At 42.2% G+C, this 22,183-nt stretch overlaps 1 protein-coding gene across 4 annotated transcripts in view; it reads right to left on the bottom strand.

Annotated features, from left to right (window-relative positions):
* wdhd1 (WD repeat and HMG-box DNA binding protein 1) overlaps positions 1 to 22,183 on the bottom strand; it is a 43,042-nt gene that overhangs the window by 7,372 nt on the left and 13,487 nt on the right. For 2 of the 4 annotated variants that reach the window (XM_036954471.2, XM_036954472.2), the window contains exons 9-20: positions 19,372 to 19,478; positions 15,369 to 15,528; positions 14,801 to 14,987; positions 9,502 to 9,680; positions 9,032 to 9,216; positions 8,370 to 8,611; positions 8,041 to 8,178; positions 5,931 to 6,087; positions 5,147 to 5,261; positions 4,040 to 4,171; positions 3,410 to 3,630; positions 2,771 to 2,910 (exon numbers count right to left, since the gene is read on the bottom strand). In XM_036954471.2, coding sequence (XP_036810366.2) covers positions 2,771 to 2,910; positions 3,410 to 3,630; positions 4,040 to 4,171; positions 5,147 to 5,261; positions 5,931 to 6,087; positions 8,041 to 8,178; positions 8,370 to 8,611; positions 9,032 to 9,216; positions 9,502 to 9,680; positions 14,801 to 14,987; positions 15,369 to 15,528; positions 19,372 to 19,478 — 1,963 coding nt within the window. The remainder of the gene's footprint in view (positions 1 to 2,770; positions 2,911 to 3,409; positions 3,631 to 4,039; positions 4,172 to 5,146; positions 5,262 to 5,930; positions 6,088 to 8,040; positions 8,179 to 8,369; positions 8,612 to 9,031; positions 9,217 to 9,501; positions 9,681 to 14,800; positions 14,988 to 15,368; positions 15,529 to 19,371; positions 19,479 to 22,183) is intronic. The other 2 variants (XM_036954473.2, XM_090209586.1) reach the window with 1 other exon arrangement.

Genomic DNA, 22,183 nt, shown 5'->3' with positions numbered 1-22,183 from the left:
AATTTGCTGTTCTTTGATTTTGTTATACTCTTGTGAATTCTGTTTTTTATTAGATTACTTGTAGATTTAAATGTTGTTTGTCTGTAATTTTGTAATGACTTGGTGCTGCCTATCTTGGCTAGGACGCTCTTGAAAAAGAGATTTCAAATCTCAATGAGCCCTTCCTGGTTAAATAAAATAAATAAATAAAAAATCTAACAAATGCACATTTTTTTTTGCCTAATAATGCTGTTGGCCGAACACTGACTCAGTAGAAATGGTAGGCTATAGACTGTTGTGGGTACTTGGTAATTGGCTGCTCTTCAGTAGCTAACTAGAAACATATGTTTAAAATGTACACGTGTGTAATCCTTAGTCCAAAAACAAATAGCTAATAAAATAGCTATTATAGCCAAGATACTGCCTACAATAGCAGCCAATATGTGGTGTTCAATGTAGGTCTACATTCCATGAGACTTCTGAAAACATTATGCAGGGCTTGATACTGCAGGGTAGAGGTCTGCGATGGACCGATTTCCTCATTCCACCCGCAAGCGCAGCTTTTCATACCGCATTAAACACATATGTGACGCAACTCAAAATGCGTAATAATAACCTAAGAAATAGGTTCAATTACCAGAGATTATCATATGGCCCATTATATTAGGCAATCGATATTCCTGGGCTATATCAGCCAATATGCTAGATGTAGTTTAAAGAGAGCAGAGTTGGAGAGACTTACACTTTCTCCTGAGCTACGTTTTAGAGCCTACCTTTAAGTTTCGAATTGGCTCATTCATCCACCCTCATCTCTCATGTAACTATCCCCCGGGTCATTGCTGCAAATAAGAATGTGTTCTCAGTCAACTTACCTGGTAAAATAAGGGTTAAACATTTTTATTATAATAATATTCAGACAAGACCAATATGGGTGATCAATATTTATTTCTAGACCATGTAGTAAACTATAGCCTAAATCATATCTAGGAAGAATATTTCCTTAGAAATAATACTGCCCTGTGCTTCTCCACACACGCATAGGCTATAGCCTACTCTATTTAATTGAGACCACAAGTACACCTGATCTCACACGTGTGGCAACTGAACTTGAAGCAGCAAGAATGATGAAAGCGAACACTTGCACTTTAGGAAATAGCCAGCCTTTTAGGAGGACAATTTGCATGCAGAGACAAGTAAACGGGTAATCAATCATTTTTTAAATATGTTTTATAAATGAAAGGCTGCAATGCTCGCTCACCATGGTAGCCTGTGTGCGTGTTGTGCCTTTTCCTTTCCTCTCATTTTTTGATTATACGGTGGTTGAGCGGTCTCCACTTCTTTCCATTATCAATATTTATTTAAAGACACTGTAAAAAACTATAGTTTAATCATATATAAGTTAATTTCCTTGGAAAGGTGCTAACTAGGAGAGGAGAGGTGGGATACTGAATTTGAAGCAGCAGATTTCTGAGTGTGTGTGTGAATAATGCGACAAAGATGTGCTTTTAATACAATAGGTGGCCTGACGCGAACAAAGCAGAAAGATGACCGTTTCCAAATAATGTGCAGGACAGTTAAAATATTTTAATCTGAAAGGTGTCTGTGTGACTGCCCGTTCCCACCTGCAGCAAGAAAAATGCAGACCGCACCGCAATGATCCCTGTTGGGACCCGCAGGTCTCACAGGCATCCGCAGGAATGCAGCCCTGATATAACCTGTTTAGTCACTTGTCCTTCAGACAAGAGGTGACTGAAAATGTTGTATTGTTTGATGCAAGAAACCACATTTTTTATTCCCATACCATTATTATTACAAAGAATCAGACAAAAATGTATGGTACCCTCTGCCGATTGGCTTCTTAGCTTATTCAAGCCCGTCTCAAAATACAACACTGCCCCTTTTAAAGAAGCTCTTTACCTGACTCACTTTTCAAAGAGGTCTAGAAATGTATGCCTACACGTTTTCTGCTCTTGTAGCAAGCAATCACTCCCCCATCGCTGACCGGAAACTTGACATTTTAACTTACTAACTAGCAAAAAACATGACCAAATGTGCACACACAGCAACGTATTTTATCACTCGTGCCTGTCAATGCAATAGAGTCCTCATCCGATGCACTCTGCCTAATCTTTAACCGTCTAACATAACCTTCTGTGAAGGACTGTATTAGCGGGACAACTCTCTTCGCCATGTCTGTTTCCATCCAGGCATCCACCTCAAATGTTTCCTATCAATGCGCTCGCGACTAGCTCTAAGCATGTACATGCAAGAAAGTGTTCTTGCTTGGTTATAGTTGACCAAACGCTGTACCTAACTACCGTCGTAGTAATGATGCCTTAGCTAAGGAGACAACTAGGAAATAGTGGTTGTGCTTAACACATACAATTTTGGAAAATGTATTTGGCAAACAGTTTGTTCTCCATTTTCCTCACATCAGTGTTGTTAACGGACAAAGTGGTGCACTGCAAACCAGCTTGATGGAGGAAAACAGTACTACGACTACGTGGGGTGAGCGGGAGCTTGAGATTTTTTGTCCTCTGATTGGCTCAGCTCCAACTTCAGACAGTTGAGTCAAAAACCACAATGTGTCAACTAGAAGCCTATTCTTTGCGTATTTTGAGGTAGTTTTTCGTACCGTGTACTTTGACCTCAAATTGCATGCATGGTACACAAAATGCGTGCAGGTTGGCAGGTCTGCAAATGGAAGAAACTGTGAAGGATGTTGATTGTTTTGACATGCGGGAGATGGGAGGGGTGGGAGAGGAAATGGAGAGGGATTCCCTCGACTTACCTTGTCTTTTGCTCTCTGCTACATCCCCTTCGTCCATATGTTCTTCCTGACCCTGCTCTTCATCCACCTCTTCCTCCTGTGCTTGTCTGTGGCTGCTGTGTTGGCGATCTGCACCCATCTCACTGCTGCTCTGGCTGTACCTGGAATAACAAACAGATATTATCATGAATCCCAACATAAGGAATTATCTACACAGAATTTGATCTCAACTCATTCAAGTTAGTCTCAGAACAGATTTTTGGTGCTTCATGCAAATTATTAGGGCAGTGTTCAGTTGGGAGAAAACATTTTTAAACAAAGTGAAACTGAGTTTCTATACGAATTTCCCCAGTAAGAACAGATGGTAATTTTCCGTTTTGCTACAGTTTGCCCTACTGAACATGACCAGTTGGTCATGCCCAGGTACACACTTAAATGTATTGGTTCCTATTTTCAAACAAGGATACCAACCCTCACACACTGCTAAGCCAGTTTCAACCAACACATCCCAACATCATCTTAAAACCCAAAATTATTTCGATTTATGATCACTTCTTCTATCAACCATGTTATTTTGTCATTTTCATTATGTGACAACCACCAACATATGGTATGTATGTTTTCAAACATACAATAACAAACAAACACAAATGTACTTACCCAGTGTTCCGTCTGGTGTACTGGAGTGGCTCCTCCTCTTCCTCCTGGGGCTCCTCCCCCTGCAGCTGATTGGCCTTCTCCAGGGCCAGATCGCTGAGGCGCTGGGCCAGGGCCATGCGGCGGGACCGCGAGGCGTAGCGGATGGCCAGGGTCACTACGTTCTGGGTCATCAGCTCGGCCAGCTCCACGGAGCGGAACTCCCTCTCCAGCTTACACGACAGCTGCAGATTGAAACACCCAATGTATGGATAACTAATCATAGTAAAATACCTTGGTTAAATTACTGTATTAACTAAGGTAACACATACATTTGGTATGCATTCCAAAATGTTGGTTTTAATTTGGAACCTTTGCCTCACATCACGCCTGTGTGTAGGACTTATTTTGATGTGAGGACCCAATGCTGAGGAAAAGTATTTTCAATAATCCTTTCCTGTGAATATGCCTGTAATTCTGTGCTGAACCAAACCCCCCAAAGTCCCAACAAAATAAATTTAAATTCTGTTGCTCTGGAAAGGTTAATGAGATATCCAATGTAAACAATTCCAAATTCTAATCCCAAACTAGGCTATGGATCTAAGGAGGGTTTCCAGGCTCGGTGGACCCATGAGTTGCTGCTACTGTACTCACGGCAAACATCTTCATGAGCAGCTCCTGCTGTTCTTTCTGGGCTTGGCTCTGGCCTTCCTCGTCAATCTCATAGCCACTGGACGACAGGAAGCCGTAGTGGTTGTGGAGGAGCACCGAGCGCCAGTACTGCTCCTGGAAGGAGAGAGAGGGACAGAGACAGTGAGTGGGGCTATGTACAGGTACCTACCAAAATAAAGGAAACACTTGAGTAAATGAAGGTTCTGGCAGCTCTTATGGTGTGGGTTGCATTTCCCTGGCATGGTTTAGGTCCACTCAACCGCTTAAGAGGGCAAGGTAAACACCAATAAATACACATTCTGAGTGATCAACTTCAACCTATGGTGAATCATTTTTATCCTGATTGGAGTGGTCTCTTCCAGGATGACAAAGCCCCCATCCACTGGGTAAGGAATGGTTTGATGAGCACGAAAACAATGTAAACAATATGCCTTGACCATCTCAGTAACCAGATCTCAACCCAATAGAACACTTATGGGAGATTCTGGAGTGGCGCCTGAGACAGCGTTTTCCACCACCATCAACAACACACAAAATGATGGAATTTCACAAGTAAGAATGGTGTCGCATCCCTCCAATAGAGTTCCAGACACTTGTAGAATCTATACTAAGGCGCATTGAACTAGTTCTGGTGGCCCAACACCCAATAAGACACTACGTTGGCATTTCCTTTATTTTGTTACCCACATGTGTATGTATACAGGGTCATATATCAAAGAGATATTCAAGGACATTTTTGTTTAAAGGCTATTTGCAGGTTCTAAATAGCTGCAATGGTAGTTCAAGCAACACAATAGATCAACTATCAACTCTAGGTAGGCAGTGTCTCTCCAAAGGCTGAGCTGACTAGAATAGCATAGCATAGCATGGACTGTATATGTTGGCCTTACTGACCTCCATCGGGCCCTTAGCCTTACTGACCTCCATCGGGCCCTTAGCCTTTACTGACCTCCATCGGGCCCTTAGCCTTTACTGACCTCCATCGGGCCCTTAGCCTTTACTGACCTCCATCGGGCCCTTAGCCTTTACTGACCTCCATCGGGCCCTTAGCCTTTACTGACCTCCATCGGGCCCTTAGCCTTTACTGACCTCCATCTGGCCCTTCTCTGTGGTGGTCTGACAGAGGGGCAGCTTGAAGGGAAGGACGGCCACAGCAGGCCTGGGCAACGTGGGGGGGTACCGGGACCCTTTACATGGGATACACCTGGAGGAAAGAAGATGAAGAGATGGATTAATTATAGAATTTACACAACCTCTTCATTTTCTATTACCGGGTCTTTAAGGGCCAGAGTCCTGCTGTTTTTCATTCTCTCTCCATCTCATCAGGGCAATCAGTGACATACATTGATTAATTAGCTACCAGGTAGAAAAGAAAACAACGTGGCCTAGGGTGGTCTACCAGTCTAAGCCGCTGCCCCTGGCACACGTACAGTACTAGTCAAGTTTGGACATACCTACTCATTCAAGGGTTTTTCTTTATTTGTATTATTTTCTACATTGTAGAATAATAGTGAAGACATCAAAACTATAAAACACATATGGGATCACGTAGTAACCAAAAATGTGCTAAACAAATCAAAATATATATTATATTCTTCAAAGTAGCCACCCTTTGCCTTGATGACAGCTTTGCACTCTTGGCATTGTCTCAACCAGCTGCATGAGGTAGTCACCTGGAATGCATTTCAATTAACAGGTGTGTCTTGTTAAAAGTTTATTTGTGGAATTTATTTCCTTATTAATGCCTTTGAGCCAATCAGTTGTGCTGTCACAAGGTAGGGGTGGTATACAGAAGATACCCCTATTTGGTAAAAGACCAATTCCATATTATAGCAAGAACAGCTCAAATATGCAAACAGAAAAACCACTTTACCTGAGCTGCTGGGGGTTCTCATGCACTCCCACCACCCAGTAGTGGTCTGACTTGCCCTTGCAGTTATCCCTGGTGTTACACACAGGTGTCCACATGTTTCCCAAGGAGCGGTTTAGCAGGCGCACCACACCCTCAGAGTCAATGAAGCATGGGGTTCCTGGAAAACAAGTAATGAATAAGTGATGTGCAAGAGATTGTTAGAATGAAGATGGCTCTGTACACTGATCAGTTTGGCATTTTCCCCACTGATGGTTAAGGTAAGGATCTGGGGAGAGCAGGCTGATCCTAGATCTGTGCCTAGGGCTGTTGCGGTGATCGTATTAGCGGTACACCGGCAGTCATGAGTCATGGACATGCTTCGTCTTTGGTAATACCCAACTTGCAAACGACTCAGTTCAACAGCAGGTTGAAACGGAGTGTAGAACATGGTCATTGTAGATGTTTCAAAGCCCAACACAATGAAATGGACAGCTTTCTAAGGTGATGATTAATTCAAAACACCCATATGCATATTAGAGCTTACAGTATGCATACACATAGGCTTATGAGCCCAAGCCCGAAAAAATTATCTGAATTAAAATTATGGTTGAGCTGTTATACAGTACATAGACTACCGCATATTATGCATGGTAGAAAAACTAAACTAAACTGATTTATGATGTCTATGATAGATAATTGGTATAGCCTTTGATTGTCGACTGTATTATTATGCATACTGGATGGACTGGTTACCTTATGCTACGTTCCAAAATGTCTATCCATGACTCTGGGAGAGAACATTTAGCCCTAGGCCATGCTGTTGGTTCAGGGTTGGAGAGCCCATGGCATACAGAGTTTGGGCAAAACGTCACCTTTCGCACAGCGAGAGCATGCTCCTCAAAAAGTGGTTGATGAGTGGCTGCTCATATTAATTTGATGATCCTCTATAAAACCGAAGTAGCCTACCAATCATTAAAAAACAGACGCAAAAATACAAAATATGCATGTGTGAATAGCTGCATGCATGAACCAGACATATACATTCTGGCTATATTCAAAGCCTACTTTAGACCAGTCATCACAACGTCAGCCACCTACCATATTTTGCCGACCCAACGTAAAGTCCCTAATAGAAAACTTACTTGCATGACTTCTATAAACTGCATTGCTGACCATCATATAGGCTACACGCGTGCTTTCAACACAGTTACTGTAGGCAATCTCCATGTCCCATTCACAAATCTCCAAACTATCTTTGTGGAACTGGCAGAGGCTCAAAATGTAAGCTGCAGCTACTCGCTGTTAACAAAAAGGCTGGTACATTGTGTCCACAGACACGCTTGAGGAAATAGACATTTGAAACATCATGGGAAAATAATAAAAAGGAGGGCACAGGCTTGACTCACCAGATTCCCCGGGACTTGATCAACCGCGGTGCTATCCATGGTGCTATATCTCCGCTACTAGGCCTATTTGCTTGTCGGTTTGTTTAGCGGAGAATCGGATATGTTCCCCATGACAAAGTCACCACAATAAGCAGTAAAGTAAAAACAGCCACAACCTTCCGAATTCCCCGATAGCCAGGTGCAAGGGGAGAGAAAAGGCCTGACTTCTTTCAGCCAAAGGTAAGCTAAAACAAATGTAATTTTCAATAGGCTGTAGGCTAATAACCTCATAATATTGTAGGTCTACATTTAAACTAGGCTACGTCAACAAATTGTGTGTTGACTTTGACAGAACTTTGAGTTGATTAAATTGTGACAAATACAACAAGAAACCATAAACCAGATTCCTGTCCATATTTCTCCATTTACAGTGGTGTAATTATGTCCGATTTTCTTTGCTGGTATTATTTGCTTTTAAAAGCATTTCTGGTTTGAACAGGAATACCGGGATATTGTTGTAATTTTCTCGGGAAGGAAAATATGTAGACTTCTGGGAAAATATTAAGCCCTAATCCTTACCTTAACCATCAGTGTGGAAAATGCCAAACTGATCTTAGGTCAATGTACAGCGTCAACTTCATTCTACAATCTTTTGCACATCACTTTTCAAAGAGTTTCCCGTTTGGTGTCTACTGAACACGGCCCAACAGCAGCAAGCATTTGAGAGGAGGTGTGGCCTGACTCACCCTCGGCTGTGAAGCCTAACCATGAAAGGTGAGATTTGCGGGAGAGGGGGAGGGGCTCCCCGTGGATGACCTGCCGCCTCTTCTGTCCAAACTGCAGCAGCTGGACCCCTAGGGCCTGTTCTCCGTCAAACCCTGTGCCTGAGGACAGACAAACACAATAGCGGTTAGATACGCCTTCTCAGAAGTAGAGCTATATTGCCCATCATACCCGTCATTATGTTTCTAAGAGGATTGGGACTCTGTTTAGCATCTGATGCTTGTTTTCTCTGTGCATTAGTATGTGTGTAGGTCCATCTGTGTGTGACAGCACACATGCACACGTGTCCTACCTCGGTGGTAGACGACGAGCAGTTGCTCCCCATGCCCAGCAATGCAGACCACGGGTCCGGGCAGGCTGAACAGCTCCCTCTGCATCCCTCCGATGGAGAAGAGGCGCAGCATGAGGGCACTGGTGGCAGCCGCTGCCCAGCCCTGGCCCAGGCATAGGGCCTGCACATCCTCCCCCTTGGGCAGATCCACCATCCACTCCTTGTTGGTGTCCCACGATGAGAAGTGAAGGCACTGGAGCTTACTGTGGAGGGGAAGAAGGGAGGGGAGAGAGAGATACAGTGAAGCGGCTTAGGTTCCGTTTGAAAAAAATGGGTAATCAATTTCAGTGTCTTCGCTAGATTGTGGTGCCAATACGAAGGGGTCTTTCACGAGAGACTTGGGAATATCGAAATTGATTTCCCTTTTTAATCCTTCAAGATGCAAAGTTGGTCGAGAACCAGTTTGGCTAATAAAACTCAGACAAGGCTTTTGTGGGAAAATATCCCCAGAAACATGAATAGCTAATATCTAAATGTCCCAGTTAAGGCCATTAAAAACTTCACGCAAACAGAATGTCGTATGCAGTCCGTTCTAAAAGCCATACAAAAGTATGTGGAAATACATGTGAAAAAGATGATCTGTCTGTTTGAAGTGTGTAGCGGCCTATAGATATGTGGTCTACCTGGCGAGCTCGTCGGTGCCGGGGCAGGCAAGCAGCACGGCCTCCTGGGAGAGGTCTGCCACGGTGTGGCCCAGGGAGTTGGTGAGGTGCATTGCATGGTGCACGGCTGTGTCGTGGAACTCCACATCAATGGCGTTGTCCTGGTCGTCATTGTAGCCGCGCACAATTCCCACCGAGTTCCACATCTGACAGAAGGAGTACAGAATACATTATCTCTGGGTTAGACGGCTTTGTGGATAACTCACTTAGACTACTTTTGAGGTCTGAAACCATCTGACAAACAAGTTGATTTTTGGATTGCAATGTCCCTTTAATAGGGCATGTAAGTACATCTCTAGAAAATTCATGAAACTTATTATTTCCTATATTTATACAAAACCATCAACTTTAAAAATAATACAACCTGGAACATCATTAATATAAACCTTTCAGGCAAGAGTAAAGTCTGAGTTGTGTGGGCTGGCTCTCACCATGAAGCGGTGCATGAGGTGTGCCGGGGTGGAGCCTGGCTGGAAAGCCTTCTGTGGTGGGGTGGGCATTGGCCCGTCATAGACGGGCCGGAGGGGAGCAGCCACGGCAGCGGGGAGCACTATGGCGCTGCCCACGTCATCAACAAACTTATCCAGCCCCTGTTTGAGCGAGCCTGTGTCTGTGGTAAATGGGAACACATGCAATACAGCTCAGTGATGCTCAAATGTTTAAGTGATCCCAGTCTTGAATTAGGATGACAAGGAAAGAGAAATTTATGTACTTGTTATTAAGATTCAAGACTACTTTAGTGAAATTGATGTGATGTATTGTTTCTCAGTGATATTCCCACAATTAAAGCTGGAATCCTTAATGGTGAAACTGCCACGTCCGTTTAGGATATTACAACAACAAATAAGTTAATGCAAACAACAAACCCATTTTCCTTCCCCCGAAGACATCATTGCACTGCATTAGAAGAGAATATGTACTGCAATATTTTTTCCCTGCTGCTCAACTCCGTTTTTTGTCAACAAAACAATAACAAAAGGGCTGGGGGCGAACAGTGGTAACATTTCCACTAATGCGGATTCCACCTTTAAATTCTATGGCAAAGCCCTCATGGGATTGTTTCAATGTCACATGCACAAGTACAGTGAATATGCCTTTCTTGCCAACTCAAAACCCAACAATGAAATAACAATGTATTACTAGAAAAAAAACATAAGAAATATGAAATACATAAAGTAAGTAAGAGCACTATATACAGGAAATATTTAAATTCAGTTCCAATACCATATTTACATGTGCAGTGATACTGGAGTGATGAGGTAGATATGTATAGGGTTAAGGGGACTAGGCAACAGGATATAAAATAAACAGATTAGCAGCAGCTTGCATGTGAGCGGGTGTGCGAAAGTGTAGAGCCAGTATAAATGTGCATATTATGTGTGAGTGAGCAAATGGAGTGACTGTTTGTGTGTGTGTGTGTGTTGGATTGACAGTGTGTGTGAAAGTGTAGGGACCAGTGAGTGTGAATAGAGACAAGAGAATAGAGAGCAAATATTGAAATAAAAGGTCAATGAAGATACGAAGTAAACTCTGTATGTGTAGCTATTTTGTTAACTATTTATCAGTCATATTGCTTGGGAATAGAAGCTGTTCAACAGCTTCAACAGAGGGTTCTTATAACTCTATTGTGTCTGTGTGAACTGAAAGCGGACCTCGGAGATTTACGATGTCTTTGGGTGATACCACATTCCAGAGCATGAGTTAAAACTCGTTGGGGATAGGGGGCAGTATTTTCACTTTGGATGAATTGCGTGCCCAGAGTGAACTGCATCCTACTCTGTCCTAGATTGCTAATATATGCATATTAGTATTACTATTGGATAGAAAAAACTCTGAAGCTTCTAAAACTTTTTGAATTATGTCTGTGAGTATAACAGAACTCATAGGCCAGGCAATCTTCCAAACAGGAAGTGAAATTCTGAATGTGGGTCAAATTTGACGTCATCGCCCCTCCCCTTCCAAATAAGATATGGATCTGTTAGCACTTCCTACGCCTTCCACTACTAGATGTCCTCATTCAGTAGAATGTGGAATGGAGCCTCTGGTGTGAACTTTGACCAAATGGGAGGGGAATGTGTCACTGTCATGGCAGAATGCAATTTCCCTGTGGCGCATGTCACCATCATTCCATTTGGCCGCAGATGAAAACGTATGATCCAGTTGGAACGTTATTGGATATATATGAAAATAACATCCTGAAGATTGATTCTCTACTAAGTTTGACCAATTTATTAGACCTGGAATATATATTTTTGAAGTTTTCGTCCGAGTTCTCCTGGACCAGCGTCAGCTTTTGGGCACGTGAGCTGAAAAAGCTAGCAAATGCAGCTAATTGGACACTAGTATTGGACATTATGGAACAAAACAACGATTTATTGTGGAACTAGGACTCCTTGCACTGCATTCTGATGAAAGATCATCAAATATGTAAGGGAATATTTATGATGTAATTTCGTATTTCTTTTGACTCCAACATGGCGGAGAAATATATTTACGTCTGAGCGCTGTCTCAGATTATTGCATGGTAGGCTTTTTTCGTAACGTTTTTAAAAAATCTGACACAGCGGTTGCATTAAGAACCAGTGTATCTTTAATTATATGTAGAACGTATCTTTCGTCAAAGTTTATGATGAGTATTTCTGTTATCTATAATTCCTCTGGATATTTTGGAGGCATTTCTGAACATGGCGTCAATGTAAACCAAGATTTGTGGATATAAATATGCATATTATCGAACAAAACATAAATGTATTGTGTAACATGTCATATGAGTGTCATCTGAGGAAGATTATCAAAAGGCTAGTGATTCATTTTATCTCTAATTCGGCTTGTGTGATTATCTTTGGCTGGAAAAAATGGCTGTGTTTCACTTTTGATTTGGTGGTGGTCTAACATAAATATGTTGTGTTTTCGCTGTAAAACATATATATATTTTTTTAAATCAGACATGGGTAGATTAACAAGATGTTTATCTTTCATTTGCTGTATTGGACTTGTTAATGTGTGAAAGTTAAATATTTCTAAATAATATTTTTGAATTCCCAGCGCCACCTTTTCAGCTGAATGGGGGGTGAGTTCCCCTTGGGGAACGCCTTGCCATAACAGGTTTTTAATGTTTCTGTTCTATATGGTACCAGGGAGAGATGGCTCAGGGCCAGACTCTGGTTTCTACAAAATGAGACAAGACAAATACTGTCTGAATTATAAGCATCTTTCATACAAATCTTAACCTTGTGACCCATTCCATAGATCTGTTGTTTGTCGTGTATCTTTGCTATAAAAATACCTTTGTCGTCTTGGGGCTCTTAACGAATCATCTGAGGGTGATTCGTCAACCTGCCATCACTCAATCGATTCACTTTGTGTGTGTTGTATTGACCAGCTCCCTTATTCATAAGTGAATAAAGATTTAGTTGAAATATGACTGACTTGTGTGATATGTTTGTCTCTCCTCATTTGATAGTAAAGAAATTAACCACCACAGAGAGGCACTGTGTCTCACTTTTTATTGATCTCTATAAGGCTTTTGATACAGTTGATCATGCTATACTGAGGCAGATTGTCAAGCATAGGTCTTTCTGAGCATGCAGTTGCATGGTTTGCTAACTATCTGTCTGATAGTGCACTCAATTTGATGGGCTTATCTCTGTTAAATTGTCTGTCTAATGCTGAGCCCCTGGGCTTTGTACTTGGTCCTCTCTTATTCACTATTCATATAAATAATTTAGACAAATTGGCAAAATACGCAACCTTCCTTTTATGCTGATGATACTGTTATTTATTGTTGTGCCTCGTCTCTCACAAAAGCTTTTCAGAACTTGCAAACTGCTTTTTGTACTGTTCAACATACCTTGTGTCAATTGAAGCTTATCCTCAAAAAGCGAAATGGTGTTTTCTAAAGCAAGAAAAATACCTTTCGCCTATTACTACCGGTCAGGGCAATGAGATTGAGGCTGTAACCTCATAAATATCTTCGAATTTTAATTGATGACGGCCTCTTTTAAAATTGCATATTCAACAAATTACAAACAAATTTAAGCTGAAGTAGGGATATTATTTTAGGAATAAGGCCTGTTTTTCCTTTTGAAGCCAGGAGGCTAGTATCAGCTACATTTATGCCTATACTAGACTAGACTCGCTCAGTGTTTGAGAACAATTGACACCCTTTACCATGGCGCATTGAGATTATTTTAAAATGTAAAATCCTTACGCTCCACTGCACTTTGTATACCAGGGTTGGCTGGCCTTCTCTAGTCACTCGTAGGCTCAGTCACTGGTATACATTCATTTACAAAGCCATTTTGTGTTTACTACCATTTTAATGTGGTGGGTACTCGTCCTAAATTAATTTGGTAAAAGGGCTTTATGTACTCTGCACCATCGGCTTGAAACGTCTTACAAAATAGTTTTCAACTTGAAGACCTAAACTCATTGACAAAGGATTTTGAGGCTGTTTCCTTGACCTGTCAATGTTTTTAATTTGCTGTTTTATGTTGTTATACTTCTGCGATTTCTAGGTTTTTAACTAGATTACTTGTAGTTTTTCATGTCCGTCTAATTGTGTAATGACTTGGTGCTGCCCATCTTGGCCAGGACGCTCAATGAGCCCTTCCGGGTTAAATAAAAGGTTAAATAAATAAATACAAATAAATCGTTGGGCAGAGCACGGTTGGGTCTTCCTTTGTAATCTGTAATGGACTGGAGCCCCTGCCACATGCGGTGGGTGTCGGAGCCTGTGTAATATGATTCCACCTTATTCCTATATTGTCCTTTTGCTCATTTGATGACTCTGTGGAGGTCATAGCAGGCCTTCTTGTACTTATTCCTGTCTACGATCGTAGCATCAGGGTGCTCTGTGTGCGGTAGCCCTGCCCTTTAGTTTAGCGCCAACCTCAGTGTTAATCTAGGGCTTTTGAATGGCGCGAACCCTCACCGCGGGTACAACTTTGCTGATCCATTTTTTAGAATGAAGCCGGTGATGGAGGTGAAACATAGCAAAGCAGTCCTGTAGCATACCCTCTGATTCTGGTGACCATTTCTCAACAGAGAGAATCGTAGGTACTTTCTGTTTCAGCTTCTGCTTGTAAACAGGAAGCAAGAGTACGGAGTCATGATCCGATTTGCCAAATGGCGAACGAGGGAGGGCCTTGTATGCTTGCTTGTGGGTAGACTAGCAGTGGTCTAGGACTATCACCCCTAGTGGCATTGGAGATGTGTTGATGGAAGTTGGGCATCAAATTAAAAATCGCCAGCAACCAGAAAGGTAGCCTCCGGGTGTTGGGTTTCCTGCTTGTTTATAGCCTTGTACAGTTCGTTAAGCGCCAGCTTGTTATTTTTATTGTCCCGAGGTGGAATGTATACAGCAGTCACAATAACAGCTGAAAACTCCCTTGGGAAGTAGAAGGGTCGGCATTTGACAATCAGGTATTCCAAGACAGGCGAAGAGTGGGTCGACACTTCCACCGCACTGGAATTAGCACACCAGTTGGGAGTTCATGAAGAGGCAAACCCCTTGCAAGACAGAGTTAGAAAGTCTAAGGAAAGGGCCACATATCTGAAGAGAATATTTAATGAATGAAATACTGTAGCCATGCATGGTTTACTGCAGTGTTTGGCTTTATCTAAATGAAACCCAGAGGTGTATTTATCAGCTCAAAGACTTGCTGTTATAGAAGACGAGCCAGCTATGATACTTTGATCAGCTATGTACGATGCACATCGCTTTCTCACCTAGTGAGTTCTCGTCGTCGAGGAAGGCACTCCTGTTCCGTGCTCGCCCCGTCGCAGGTATGAGGTCGTCGTCATCGTCCTCGTCCCCGGGGTTCTTGGCGGGTGAACGTGCGCCCTCGCTGATACCCTCGTCCAAGGGTCTGTCGTCATCGTCGTCGAAAAGGTCATCGTAGCTGGCTGGAGCCTGCTAGAGTAGAATAAACCTCACTCCCAAAGTCAGCATGTTATTGGGAAAGACAACCTGTTCTCAATGACTTACTAACTTGGTTCTATCACGGTTTAAAAATAACATAGAACCGTGGAATGGACCTCAAGATCTCTATTAAAATAGAGGTGAACGAAGCAAAGAAACATGGCAAATAATAATAGCATCAACATTGACCCTAGCTCTGTAGACTAAGCAGATCGAGCAGAACATGAACTGGTCCAAGAAGACCATGTTTGGGGTCAATTCGGCAAACAAACAGACAGTGTTAAAGTGTACCGATCCCAATATTGGTTAGAAGTGAGTTAACAGTGGCACATTTGGGTGGGATAGAGAAGGCTCCATGTAAGACCAGAGACTCACCTTGGTCATAGTGGAGGAAGTCGTAGTGGAGGAAGAAGAGGATGAAGAGGAGAGCCCATCCAGCACGCCAAGACAGCCCTCTGTGTCGGTGTAGGCTATTTGACCGCCGGAGGGATGCCAAGCAAGTCCACACACGGTGTAGCCCTTCTCATGCGTCTGCCTACCAAATGGACAAAAAAAAAAAAATCGATGTCAGTGGATTCAATTTTCAAATACTTGAACATCGGATTTAGTTCTACCTGGAGTGTCAGATGTGTGGTGTGGGTGGGAGAGCGATTGGTACTAGGGATGTTAACAGTTAACCTTTAAATAGGAAAATATATTTGACCGATAATGCTTATCGGTCTATAAATCATTTGCATAATTCAATTGGCACTTGTGTATTTTTGTTAGTCGTCATGTATCTTATTTAATCAGACGCGCACAGCATACAGAGAACCTAGTTTGAGGAGTGGAATAGCCCATCACCGGTCAGACAGCACAAGAGCACCTCTTCAAAAAGCTGGTACTGGATTGAAACGTGCTTTTACAAGGCCAGTCATTGCCCATTGTGCAACGATAGCCGCTTTATTACAGGAGAATGTTCAATAATTGGCTATAACCTTTTGACTGTAAGATTATAGAAACATGCAACAATAGCAAGTCTATTAAAGTGGACCAGAGTTTTAGCAACATGAAATCTTATTAAAATATGTTCTTATTTACCCCCTGGAAGAATCACAGTATCTGACAAGTGAGCACTTAGATAGATGGTCATTTTCATGTTCCCATAAATTCATAGACTGAGAATAACATATAGCAAGGCATTTGTGAAAATTCTAGGGCAATATAAAAATCGGGAAAGTGGCCGTGTGTTTGGACAATTAATAGACATTGCAGTAAATAAAACATCTTGTCCAGGACCGGAGTCTATGCAGACCGGTGAACAGGAGAGAACATTAAATAAACCCTTTCAAAACTTTCCGGGCTAGTTGGCCGTCAGAATTGCACTGATAAACGATGGGGAATAGTAGACCGCTCGTCTTCTGCAGATTGCCCGTTTGGACAACTTGACGAACTTGACGGCCCACCCATTTGATCGATGCCAAATACATTTGATTGACAACTATGAGATATGCTAACTGTGGATAACAGTTGTTCAAGTTCAGCATAGCTAGCTAGCATATTGAGTCACATTTCTTGCTAGCAATAAAATTAAATGACAACTGCATCTCTAGCTGTAGCCACCGAAAAACGATAGGAGGGGAAAAGGTCACTCAACCACTCCTCCAACGTCAAGACTTCCGTGTTTTTTAGCTTGCTAAATAAATAGCTACATAAATAGATATGCTAGCCCATGTGTGTCAAACTCAAATCAGCGCACAGGCCATATAGAAAAAGCACAATGAATTTGTGAGCCAGACATAGCCTAGGAAAAAACATGACAGCCCAAACTGGCCATTGTTTAATTACAAAACATATGGCCCTTTATAATGCCCACAGGATACTGTATATATAATTAACATATTAAAACAAAAGCAGATAATATTTGCAGGTCTGTATAATATGCTTCTACCATAATCAAAAAGTAATTTTATAACTACAAATAGGTTGTTGTAACATTTAAACATATTTTGCATTGCATGGATCACCGGATCGGTTGAATGCAGCATTGCTGTATGGTGCACAAAAAAAAAATCAGTGAAGGCTGCTGAGGGGAGAACGGCTCATAAGGACAGAATGGAGTTAATGGAATGGTATCAAACACATGAAAACCATGTTTTCGACACCATTCCATTCCAGCTTTATTATGAGCAATTCTCCCCTCAGCAGCCTCCACTGCTCAAAATGTATTGTAGTTGAGAAGCCAGCCTAGGCTACTGCAAACGTTGCTGTAATAGGCCTACATGTTTCTTCTTTGCATGGTGTTTTGTCACAGTTTTTTTGGGGGGGGTTGTTCATTTGCACACTTTAAAAAACCAAAACCAGACTACAACATTTTAGTAGCATAGCTTGAACTGTGGCATTTGTCTGTACACTTTCCCTCTGCTGCACGCTGTAAACGGCACACACGAAAGCAGCGCAATTGAAGTTGAATTCAAAGATGGGAGCGCATCAGACTGTAATTTCATAAAGTAGATGACTCAACTGTTGACTCATTTATACCACATACTGGGGAGCCAGGCCCAGCCAATCAGAATGAGTTTTTCCCCACAAAAAAAGCTTTATTACGGACAGAAATTCTCCTCAGTTTCATCAGCTGTCCGGGTAGCTGGTCTCAGACGATCCCGCAGGTGAAGAAGCCAGATGTGGAGGTCCTGGGCTGGCGTGATTACATGTGGTCTGCGGTTGTGATGTACTGCCAAATTCTCTAAAATGACGTTGGAAGAGAAATTAACATTCAAATCTCTGGCAACAGCTCTGGTGGACATTCCTGCAGTCAGCATGTCAATTGCACACTCCCTCAAAACCTGAGACATCTGTGGCATTGTGTTGTGTGACAAAACTGCACATTTTAGAGTGGCCTTTTATTGTCCCCAGCACAAGGTGCACCTGTGTAAAGATCACGCTGTTTAATCGGCTTCTCGATATTAAGGGCCTTGGTCAGGAATGTGACCAAAAACCTGATGGTCACACTGACAGAGCTCCAGAGTTCCTCTGTGGAGAAGGGAAAACCTTCCATAAGGACAACCATCTCTGCAGAACTCCACCAATCAGGCATTTATGGTACAGTGGCATGGAAGCCACTCCTCAGTAAAAGGCACAACAGCCCACTTGGAGTTTGCCAAACGCGCCTAAAGACTCTCAGCCCACGAGAAACAGGATTCTCTGGTCTGATGAAACCAAGATGAAACTATTTGGCATGAATGGAAGAAACCTGCCACCATCCCTACAGTGAAGCATGGTGATGGAAGCATCATGCTGTGGGGATATTTTTCAGCAGCAGGGACTGGGAGACTAGTCAGAATCAAGGGAAAGACAAATGGAGCAAAGTAGAGAGAGATTATTGATGAAAAGCTGCTCCAGAGCGCTCAGGACCTCAGACTGGGGCAAAGGTTCACTTTCCAACAGGGCAACAACCCAAAGCACAGAGCCAAGACAACGCAGGAGTGGCTTCGGGAAAAGTCTCTAAATGTCCTTGAGTGTCCCAGCTAGAACTCGATCAAACATCTCTGGGGAGACCTGAAAATAGCTGTCCAGCAATTCTCCCCATCCAACCTGACAGAGCTTGAGAGGATCTGCAGAGAAGAATGTGAGAAACTCCCTAAATATAGGTGTGCCAAGCTTGCAGCGTCATACCCAAGAAGACTTGAAGCTGTAATTGCTGCCAAAGGTGCTTAAATTACTGAGTAAATTGTCTGAATATTTATGTAAATGTGATGTTTTTTTAGTTAATACCTTTGCAAAAATGTCTAAAAACCTGTTTTGCTTTGTCATTATGGGGTTTTGTGTGTAGATTGATGAGGGGGAAAAACTATTTTATCGACTTTAGAATAAGGCTGTAAAGTAGCAAAACGTGGGGGGGAAAAAAATCAAGGGGTCTGGACACTTTCCAAATGCACTGTAAACAAATGTGTACACTAAAATTGAACATTTCAGGGACATGGGACCAACACGTTACATGTTGCGTTTCTATTTTTGTTTAGTATAAGTAACTGTCAGTTCCGCTTTAAACTCTTAATGAAAAATGTCCTTTCCTTGTATGCATGCATAGATGTAATATTACGGTTTGGAAAAAGTTAACCGTTTGTTGAACGGTTAGTGGGCACCAAAATTAACCCAAATTTGCATTTCTAATTGGGACTATTCCATTGTGCCAGGCAAGATCAGTCAAACCCAATCAAGTATTTGAAAAATAAAAAACACTATTGAACTTATATTGAACCCAGCTCTGCACAGTTCCACTCAAATGCTTCAACCAAAGCAAGGACAACACAGTCAGTCCGTGTGAAATATTAAATTAAATCAATTGAGCGAATCGAATTTTGCTTTCTAGGAGTTTCAGTGTGATTCTGTCTCATACCTTTCCACACACAGCTTGCTCTCCACGTCCCAGACCGTCAGCAAACCTCCGATGCTCCCTGCAGCCAAGAACTTCCCACAGGGCGACCATGCCACAACATTTATTGCCTGGTGGAAGGAGCAAGGAATGGAGAAAGATGGAGAGAGGAGGTGGAGGTGAGAAAATGACTCATTAAAGATGGAAAACCACCCTTTTAAATGGGAGCAACAGACCATTTTCCATATCGTTACCAATGTATACCAAGTGAAGTGTGGGTGAGGTGGTTTATAGGGCGTGCAATGCTTTTCTAATGAAATAACACATCAGTTTCCAATAACTGCTGTGAAATAAAGTTACAGTTCAATTAGTGCTACAGATGAACAAACCTATAATATGTTTCATGCCAAACTTGCATTAAGTTAAAAATCTATGTTTCAGGTTATGGTGTTCCTGTAGGTTTGTGGAGTGTAGGGCTAACCCTAATTAGTCGACTGGCCGATTGTTTGGCGTTAGGCTGTTGTTTTAGTCGAGCAGTAACAGACATAAAAGTTTGGATGCACCTACTCATGCAAGAGTTTTTCTTAATTAAAAAAAAAACTATTTTCTACATTGTAGAACATTAGAGAAGACAAACCAACTTTGAAATAACACATATGGAATCATGTAGTAACCAAAAAAAAGTGTTAAACAAGTCAAAATATATTTTATAGTTGAGATTCTTCAAAGTAGCTACCCTTTGCTTTGCACACTTGGCATTCTCTCAACCAACAGGTGTGTCTTGTTAAAAGTTCATTTGTGGAACCTCCTTCGTAGGTTTGAGCCAATCAGTTGTGTTGTGACAAGGTGGGGGTTGGACTTGCTTGGGCCAAGAAACATGAGCAATGGACATTAGACCGGTGGAAATCTGTCTTTTGGTCTAATGAGTCCAGATTGAAGATTATTGGTTCCTACCGCCATGTCTTTGTGAGACACAGAGAAGGTGAACGGGTGATCTCCGAATGTGTGTTTCCCACTGAAGCATGGAGGTGTGATGGTGCTTTGCTGGTGACACTGTCAGTGATTCTACAGCGATATGCCATCCGATCTGGTTTGCGCTTAGTGGGAGAATCATTTGTTTTTCAACAGGTCAATGACGCAAAACACACCTCCAGGCTGTGTAAGGGCTATTTGATCAAGAAGGAGAGTGATGAGTGCTGCATCAGATGACCAGGCCTCCACAATCCCCCGACCTAAACCAAATTGAGATGGTTTGGAAAAGCAGCCAACAAGTGCTCAGCATATGTGGGAACTCCTTCAAGACTGTTGGTAAAGCATTCCAAGTGACTACCTCATGAAACTGGTTGAGAGAATGCCAAGACTGTGTAAAGCTGTCAGGCAAAGGGTGGCTACTTCGAAGAACCTCAAATATAATTTAATTTTTTAAACACTTTTTTGGTTACTGCATGTTTCCATGTATGTTATTTCATCGTTTTGATGTCCCCACTATTATTCTACAATGTAGAAAATAGTCAAAATAATGAAAAACCCTTGAATGAGTAGGTGTGTCCAAACTTTTGACTGGTACTGTACACACACACTATATATTTGCGCCCATCTCAGTGAACTAATTCATTGCGGAAGGCTAGACTAAAAGTAAATTCATGCTTGATTGGAAAATGTGGTAGTAGTCTCCATATGGAGGGTGTGAAGCAATCGCAGAGCCTCCAGAGGAATGCAGAGTCCAAATCGAGCAACACCATGCGCCTCCCAAATTTTGTAACAATGCAGAAGGCTCTGTATAGCTCCATATTGACGTGATTTGTTGAATGTAGGCGTGGGTTGTACATGCTGTGCCAATGCAGACGTCGGATTGACCAAGCGCCCAGACGCACAATGCACTTTCCTCTCCAGAATGCACGTTTCATAACAATTGTGTGAATTGTTTGCGTTTGATTGTTAGTGTATATCAATTCCCCATTACATACATCACCCGTAATACATTTACCAGTAATTCCTAGTCTGTTTGTTACTTTGTTTACTGTAATTTATTTGAATGTATTCAATATTATTATTCCAGTCTCCCCTCAATGTCAGACAGGACACATTGTTTGCAGAGTGCACAACCATTCCGTTTACGAGTTTTGTAAATTTAGTCATCCGTCATTTGTTTCGAGTGCTCCTGGCAATGTTGAGTAAGGACACATAGAAGTACATAGAAGTAGGCCTATAGGCTACCTGGCCTGCGCACAAATGTAGGCATATAAATGTTCCCATTTGGGGATCTGATAGTATTTCTGATTGGCTTTAACGCACCACCATTAATGACCCGTGGAGCAACTCAAAGTAATGTTTTCTTCCCCTCAAACAGAAAGCAAAAAAAGTCTGTTTTTACATCCATTGAGAATTACAATACTTCCTCAATGTATTTGATCAATCTTTCCAGCTCTCTGCCTTTTGATAACCAGTCTGCGTGAAAGGGAAAGATGTCATGCTCTGATCCAATTGAAACGTAATGAAATAGGCCTACCTGATTACTTCTTATCAGTGCTTGACTTGGACTGAAATAGGCTCTGGCCGGTACCCATTTTGGGTGCTGCTACTGTTTATATTTAGGTTCAGGAACTCCACAATACTTTTTAGCTAATATTCTATAAGAACAGGAGCTCAAGCAGAACATTTGAGGTGCCGGAACTCAGCTCCGGTGAGCTCGTGCCCAAGTCAAGCACTGCTTCTCATCCCTTGCGCAAATAGACTACAACTGGGTCTGTCCCGAGCTCACTGGCTAAGGAAACAGAGCCTAGAATATTTTATACAATGTTGGTAGTTGCCTAGGGACAAGCTTTGGGCCAGACCC

This window comes from Oncorhynchus mykiss, chromosome 19 (genome assembly GCF_057628025.1).
Source record: "Oncorhynchus mykiss isolate SJ-2025 chromosome 19, ASM5762802v1, whole genome shotgun sequence".
In the NCBI taxonomy this organism is placed as follows: domain Eukaryota; kingdom Metazoa; phylum Chordata; class Actinopteri; order Salmoniformes; family Salmonidae; genus Oncorhynchus; species Oncorhynchus mykiss.
This window is presented reverse-complemented; position numbering and strand designations above follow the sequence as displayed.